Below are 8189 nucleotides of genomic sequence, written 5' to 3'. Positions count from 1 at the left end.
CTTAGTGGTTGATGAAGCCAACTACTAGGATATAAGTGCTCAATCCCACCCTAAAGTAGTTTCCCTTTTTTTTTTTTTTTTGGTGCTGTAATTATCTGGTATGTCTTGACTTCTTGCTTGCAGAAACTCAGTTTTTAGTCTTCACACACAATTTTCCATGTAAAGACCTGAGACTATTAGCCTTAGTGGTTGATGAAGCCAACTACTAGGATATATCTTGCTTGGCTGGTTTGCTGAAAGTAATGCTTCCTCTCTCTCCTCTGTTCCCATTTCCTATGTCTCTATACCTACCTGTTCCTTCAGAGTCTACTCTTTAATTGCTCCACAGAAGGCTATCTATGGTTATACAATGGATCAGCCCACCCCTTGCATAGGTTCTAATCTATTCCCTTGTCTCTGCTCTGCTACAGACCGGGCCCTGTTCTCTCTCCTTCCACAGTTCTGTGCATGCTCTCTCTGCCTGTCTTCTCTGTGTGCCTGTGCCTGCATGTGCATATCCTACACTCTGCCATATGGAAGCATCTGTCATTCTCACATGTAATGGGCTTTCATAGCCCGGTCCATGAGCAAACAGTGTCCTCTCCCTTGGAATATCTTATTCATATTTATACTCCTAGTGGCTAGGATGGTGCCTGGCACATGGCAGGAAAGCTGCAGACGTTGACAAATGCATAATTGATTGTGCATGGTGGAATATAACACATGGTGTGGTTTGGTTTTTTTTCTGCGGTGTAGGGAGAAGGGCAGAAAATAATCAGAGGTCTGTCCTGGAAGAAGAGTTCAGGATCCCACTGGACAAGAAAGAACCTGGATTGTTAGAGCTTTAGAAAGAAGGGTCATTTTTGAAGCTGTGTGAATTCGGAGCAGGATCTTGTGATGATATTAAAGGCACATGTCTCTTAGATATATACCAAATATTTATGCACCTGTCGGCTGAAGATGAAAGCAAATCTCACTCGTGACAGAAGAGGTATACAACTACGTTATCTTAGGAATACTAGCTCTCTCCAGATATCGATACTTCCAGAGAGTAGAGATGGCAAATGCCACTGAGACTATTGTTCTATGGAAGTGGACATTTAGTCCAGAAAGCTACCATCTGCTTGATTCGGGGTGAACTCCTCCTAATGGGCACATTTCATATGGTGAACGAACCTTTTCCCTGACAAGGAGAATGAAAGCCCTTGGCTCTAAAGGTTGTAGGAAGTTTTATCAGCAGAAGACAGTTTCACTTTGGAATCTTTAGTTGGCTTGGGAACTGTAAACATAACATATGACAAGCTTCCTACTTACTGTTCTCGAGGCCCAGGAGCAGGCCCTACTTGCCTGTGAGCGATAGGAGAGGAAGATGGTAGGTGAGCTGGCTCTCACTACTCAGTGGTGCAGTGGCCACAGGATGAAGGTACACTTGGCAGATTTGGTTCAGCCCACTGAGGAGGTTACAGGAAAGCCCACAAGCCACAAAAGGGCTGGGCACCATTACAGGGTGCTTTCTACACATGGCCCTACTGTGTTCACATTTTTTTTTTTAAATTATGGGAGACAATGATTTTTTTTCAGTCTTTTTTGTGCCTCTGCCACGCAGTTCCAACTGTTTGATCAGTTATCCAAGAGAACCTCACACAAGAACTCCTTTGATATTGACCTTAAGCTAGATTTACTGTTAAAAAGAGAAACAAAAAAGCCCAAAAGACAAATTTGTTTGGGCAGTGCTTCCAATCCCCAATTAATCAGAAGTGCATTTTTTTCTAAACATTCCAGAGTCAAATTGACCCTTAACTGTCCACATTTCTACTATTAGTTAAAATTTACATGAAACTGAATCCCAATCAAATCTATTCTTTTTTTTCTTTTTGAGACAGGGTTTCTCTGTGGCTTTGGAGCCTGTCCTGGCACTAGCTCTGTAGACCAGGCTGGTCTCGAACTCACAGAGATCCGCGTGCCTCTGCCTCCCAAGTGCTGGGATTAAAGGCGTGCGCCACCACCGCCCGGCAAATCTATTCTAAGGAAGTTAAACATCAATCAACCAGGGAGAAAATGGGGAGATAGAAACAACTAAGTCATTTCACTGTCTCTCTGCTTTGGTTGTGATTAGGCAGTCTGGTTGTCATGGGTCAGTGTGTGGCCACTACACAAAAGAAGCAAGTGCTCCCACCTCAAGGATTTACAAAGGTCTTAACTAAATGGTCACTCTGACCCCTGGAGAGGGGGTGACACTGAGAAGAAATTAGTATCTTGTCACAACTTAGTAGTTATTTCACAACTGTAATCTACGTATTAGAAGCAAAACAAAGTCTCAGGATAGTTATGTAAAAAAGCCTGGCTGACAAGGAAATTTGTATTGTTCAACTCTGGCCTTGCATCTCAGGAACATGTAGCTGTAATTCTTCCAGCTATTTGGTCTTTAAGTGAAGTTTTTTTCTATGGCAGCAGACACAAACTGCTTCCTTCCTTAATGAGTCTGGGTTCACACCAACACAGCTGTGCTAAGGGATATACTGCCTGACTTTAGGGGAAACAACAACACACACACACAACACACACCCTTCCCAATGCCATACATTTAGAGCCAGAGTTCCTCAACATGCACAGGAGATTTCAGGGCTTCAGGGCCACTTGGCTTGAGCAGCTGGAAATGAGAACCCTTTCCTCAATGACTAAGATATCATAAAAGCTGAGAGGTCACACTTTTCTGGCAAAGCAGAACTTGCTTTGACTGTGGAAAGAAAGCATCAGTGAGTGGCCACAGAGCCACAAGTAACCAGAGAACCCTATCAAACCCTTTCCAAGCTGTGCGACTCCCTTGTAGTAGTCAATCATTTGCTCTGCAAACTGCCACAGAAGGTGAGGGATTACAGGGTGACCCAGGTTTCTCTGCCTCTCGGTTCTTCCTTGCTCAGCAGCAAACTAATGGTGGAATACACACACAGGAAGAACAAAACATATGTACACATGAGCTATGGCATATGAATTGCAGAATGCTATTGATGTCAGCTGATGAGTTGAAAGCTTATAGATTTATTATCAAATTAGTACTCTATAATTTAGAATGATAAAAATCAAAGCAAATAATTTAAAATTTAACACTCCTTTACTTTGGGTGATGGTAAGTAGCAAACATTGGAAGGCAGTGAAAAAACAGAGAGTGCTTTATACTTCAGGACCTTTCTAGGCACTTTCTCCCTCTCTTGAAAAGGAGTACCAGATGCTTGTTCCCCACTGGTCAAGTTAAGTCACTAGCACTGGATCAAGATACATCCAAGGCACTGCTGACGACCTTACCCCTTAGGGGTCTGCACAGGGCTTGTAGGGTATGGTGGCACCTGCACCTCTTGCCTATCCACTGTCTACTGGGCAGCCCTAGACGGACCCTCTAGCATGCTGTTCTAAGATGAGAATCCTGAGGTACACGTGTCCTGGAACTCTGAGCAGCTTCTTTGGGGGTCACCTAGAATACCATTGCTATCACAGCTGACTCTTGGGTCCATCACAGGCACCCTCGTGGACCTGAACATGTACAGGAGTCATGTAATATATTTACCTCCCAGAGCACTGAATCTTGGGTCCTCTGCTGAGTGTCACCTGTGCTCCTCTCATTCTCCAATCTCTGCTGAAGATGTTCTCCTTGGAGAGGGCCCCCTTATCCTGACTCTTGTTCACCCCAACTCTCAGTCTCTCTTGCTCTCAGAAAATAAAGGACTGATTAGCCTGTGTGCTCTTTAGGTGTCATCTAGGTCTCTAAAATGTGTCAACAAGGACTGGGCTCCTAGAGCCCTGCTATGCTGCAGTGGCCCTAGCTTCCAGCACTGGAGTTGGCAGACAGGCCACAGGAATTGTGTGTTTGGTAAATGAAGGCATGCAATTAGCACTCATAATTAGGACTGGTTAGAATAGTCAGTGGTTTTGAAAATTCAAATATAAGACTATGTCAATGAAGCAGCAAATTCCAGACAACGGCTATGACACTGGAACAGTTCAGATGCTCCCCAAAGCGCAGTGAGGACTTCAATGTTCTAGTGAACCTTACAGGAGCAGCTGGCACAAGCTCACACAAACAGCTGTAAAACTTAGTGAGGATGTTTAAAGTACAAAAATCTCCCTTTTCTCTTTCCCATTTCCTCATTTTTATTATATTCCTTATTTCGGACTACAGTATTAGCAGTTCTGCAGACAGAAATAGCTACATGATCAAAAATTTTTTCTCACATGACTACAACTGTATACAAATTTGTGTAAATCATTTGATTAACTGTTTTAGATATTTATTTGACTAACAAATTAATTAAGAGAAAAATATTTAAAACTTTATGATGATCAATATAATAGGTTTTGTTATTATTTTTCCTCTTTATACTAAATTGTCCTCTAAGATATCAAATTGTCTATTTTATGAGCTATTTTTGAGTACTGGCACCTACACTCATGATGTGATTTCCTTGAGGTTTTTAAGGAGATACTGATCATTATCTTTTCAACCCTTAAAAATACTGTTTTTCCTAAAACTGACTGCTCAAAAGCACATAGCTAATGTTCAGCAAAATGACAAAACATTTATTTTGTGATTTGTTTGATAAGGGGAGAGGGTGTGACAAGATTAAAAAAAATCAAAGTGGACTTCTACAAAATAGGATGTTCTTGTTTTTAAAGGACTTTTGTTCCTCAGCCCAGTATCCTTGACTGACAGGTGTCTAGCTCATCCCAGGTCATATACCAACTGACAGACCAGTTGGTGGACAGGCCTTTCTCATTTTTGCCAAGAAGGTCCTGTAAGCCGCAGTTTATGTGAAATATAAACTCCATGCTGGAGGTGGAAACGGCAGCAGCTATAGTTACATCTGGGGTGTTCTGGAAGTCTCTGCAGAGAGTGCTGCTTCCAAACACTCCCCACCAGTCAGGACAAAGCATGAGTGTGTGCTGGAGGGAATAATGCAGCCTGGCCCCAGGGGAGGGACCAGATGGGACCTAATAGCTCTTTTCTACTACTAATTTCTATGATAATTTTAAGTTGCCACATGGCATATGTACTTTTTAAAATCTAAAGGCAGGATATTATTCAACCGAATGACCAATATTTTAATGAAAGGTATGTCACAAACTGTATCTCTTTACATGTTATTTCTCACTCGCCCGCTACCCACTAATAATACGTCACTTACAATCAGGCTGGGAGAAGTCTATGGAGAGGTCAAATAGAATGTGTTTTTAATCATTGTTGATACCAATTAGAATAGAATGTGATTTTAATCATTGTTGATACCAATTAGAAACAAAGAAATTCTAAGTTTTGTTAGGAAGTTAGATGGTTTTTGTAGTGGTTTTGTGAAGTCATTCATCTTAATCTTTTTCTTTTCTTATAGTTGGAGATCACATGTGGATTTAGGAGCTATACATATCAATTATTGCTTGAAAGAAAAATTAGAAACATGAAATTTCTCCTGTTTTCAGAGATGAGAACAGAAATTAAAAGAGGAAATATTAATGATTGGAGAAAATTGTAAAAAATTTTCTTTCCACTCTTAGTGATGGATCCAGATACAACTTGATTCAAGGACTCCCTTCCCTCTCTCTTCTGCCAGGTGTAATTTCTCCTTCCTCCATCCATCAGAACTCTCTGCATTTCTCAGGTGCTGTGTACAGTTTCTGATTTATTAGTTACCTCATTTGCTTTTGCTTTCTGGTGCTCTGAATGAGAATTGCAGTGGTTTGCTACATAGTCCTCTTTCTGCACAGTGGACTTTGACTCGAAAAAGAGACTGAATCTGGGAAAAGTCCCAGAAGCCATGAGCTTGAGCACGACAGTCACGGCCTCTCAGGCAAAGACTCCTGAACAAACTAGGAAAACAAACTATGTTCAATGCAGCCCCATATCATTGTACTTCATAGAGATCAACAAACAGCAGCACAGCCTGGGCCTGAAGCCCACTTACCTCTCCTGAAAGCTCTCCAGGAATCTCACCCTGGGGAGGGTTAATAAGTTACATATTCACAGCAAAAAGATACAAGCTCTGATAGAGTGGGATGAGGCACTTCACCGCTCTGCTGGCGTTGATGCACGTGGCACAGATAAGGCTTGGCAGCAGCTTCCCACTCACGATGGCTCCATCGAACAGAGGCCCAAAGAACGGAACCTGGAATTCATAACAGAAAAACTATGTTCAGAACCAGGCTTGGCTTTATTTTGCTAGATACATTTCCACCATGTGGGCAAACCACAGTGTTCGTGGATGTCTTTCTTTTCTCTTCCTTTCCACTCTATTAGAATTTCATTAATTCTACTCCTTAACATGGAGGTTGTTGGCTCAGTGAGATTTGGGAATGGAGCTGGCTAGTAACTCTTATATACGCGTACAATTTCTCTTGATTTTTTTTCACAATATTATATGATAGACCTTTGTGAAGAACACATACATAAAATCTCTGCTATAAGCTAACTCAAAGTTTATTACAGATTTCAGAAAACAAACAGTTAAACACATACCGTATATGATGTGTAAAATAGATGATGATGCAGAGAAGAGCAAAGGGCTTTTGGGTGAATGTGTATCTCCAATTACATCACAATGAGAGGGAAGGCTTTAATGGAAATGTTTCATTACAAGTCTGTAGGAGTTGGAAGAATGAACCAGGATCTATGAGGACAATGGATGGAAGAATATTCCATGAAGAACAGCTGGTCTCTAGCTTGTATTAGGGATAGGACTAGTGTGTTTAAGCAAAGGCAGGAGAGTCACAGTTGCAAGAGCCAAATTGTAGAAGGAAGACCAAAAGGGAGAGAAGTGGGGCAGGAAACAAGGAGAACTTTGTAGAAAATTGTAATAATTCTCAATTTCTACTCTAAGGAAGTCAAAACCTTCTAGAAGGTTTTAGGGAAGTGGAAAACAACATCAATTAAATGTGAAAAGTAAGATGATCATTTCAGAAAATAGCTTTAAAATAAGTGTTTCATGCCAGGCAGTGATGGCCCACTTCTTTAATCCCAGCACTTAGGAGGCAGAGGCAGGCAGATCTCTGTGCGTTCGAGGTCAGCTTGATCTACAGAGTGAGTTCCAGGATAGGCTCCAAGCCTACACAGATAAACCCTGACTCAAAAAACCAAACCAAACAAACAAATAAGTGTTTCATTAAATTCAAATTCTATTTACAAAAAATTCTTAGATATTAAATAAAAAGGAACTTCATTAAAAGTATTGTTGGACATTTGAGTATCTTCACTCTTGCGGCCTGCTGCTAGTATATTCTGTCCTGTTTATTGTTTTGTGTAGCAGGACAAACCCCTTCACAGCCCCCCAAACCAAAAACAAAAAACAGTTTGCACTAACATATACTAAACTATGGCAGTAGTGAAACACTGGAAAGTGGTATGTGAGAGAGTCAATGAGAAGAGCACTTTCATTAGTGAATTTGCCAGGACAGGAGAGAAAGAGAGGGGCAAATATGTGCATATTATGAGTTGGAAGGAAATAATCAAAACTGTTACTATTTTAGTTGTTATATTATTATATAATTATAATAAAGAGTCTGTGGGAAATGATCAAAACATCAACAGATATAGAATGGACTCACATAACCTACTTTTCTACCCTCAGCAACAACTGATAAGAAAATAAAATGATAGCATAATTATTATCATTATTTTATTACATCATAAAATATGATCTACAGAGGTCTTATAGGTTTTACAGAGAAAAAAAAATCACAAAACCTTCAGAGAAGTAATCTAAGTACATGAGATGATCTTTTCTGCTATATCTGACAAGAAGTCTCTACATCACCATCACTTCCTCTTATAGACTCATTCATTCAAGGACTCAGTGCAGTGTCTGGTTTAGCCTGAACAGTTACACAAAGATGACGGAGGCTAAGGGAAGTAGACATTCCTTAGGAAGAATGGGGTAGGGGCTTACTTTAGTTGTAGGAAAGCATGTTGTAAGCTGTGGCATAAGATGAGATAAGATACTAGAGCAGTTCATGCAGGCACCATGGAGCCAAAGGGAGGAGTCACATCTACTTGGGATCTAAGACCCTGGAGTTGGTGATGTTGACTTGTGAGACGTGGCATATCCCAGGAACCAGTGACCCCCCAAGAGGGTGGTAATTCTTTTGTAATTAGAAAACTGAAGTCTAGGCCTAAGGCAGGGCCTTCCACTTTACTCTTGTTCTCCTGTTCTTCTGATGTTTGATTTCTTTGG

General features: G+C 40.9%; 1 protein-coding gene across 1 annotated transcript in view; it reads right to left on the bottom strand.

The window, feature by feature from the left end:
- The window catches only part of Ralgapa2 (Ral GTPase activating protein catalytic alpha subunit 2), a 265575-nt gene that overhangs the window by 71896 nt on the left and 185490 nt on the right, over window positions 1–8189 (bottom strand). Inside the window, exon 38 of the mRNA XM_013353198.2 lies at window positions 6001–6128. Within this exon, the coding sequence (XP_013208652.1) occupies window positions 6001–6128 (128 nt within the window). The remainder of the gene's footprint in view (window positions 1–6000; window positions 6129–8189) is intronic.

This window comes from Microtus ochrogaster, unplaced genomic scaffold (genome assembly GCF_000317375.1).
Source record: "Microtus ochrogaster isolate Prairie Vole_2 unplaced genomic scaffold, MicOch1.0 UNK3, whole genome shotgun sequence".
Taxonomy (NCBI): Eukaryota; Metazoa; Chordata; class Mammalia; order Rodentia; family Cricetidae; genus Microtus; species Microtus ochrogaster.
Note: the sequence above shows the minus strand (reverse complement) of the source record. Positions and strands in the feature narration are given on the sequence as shown.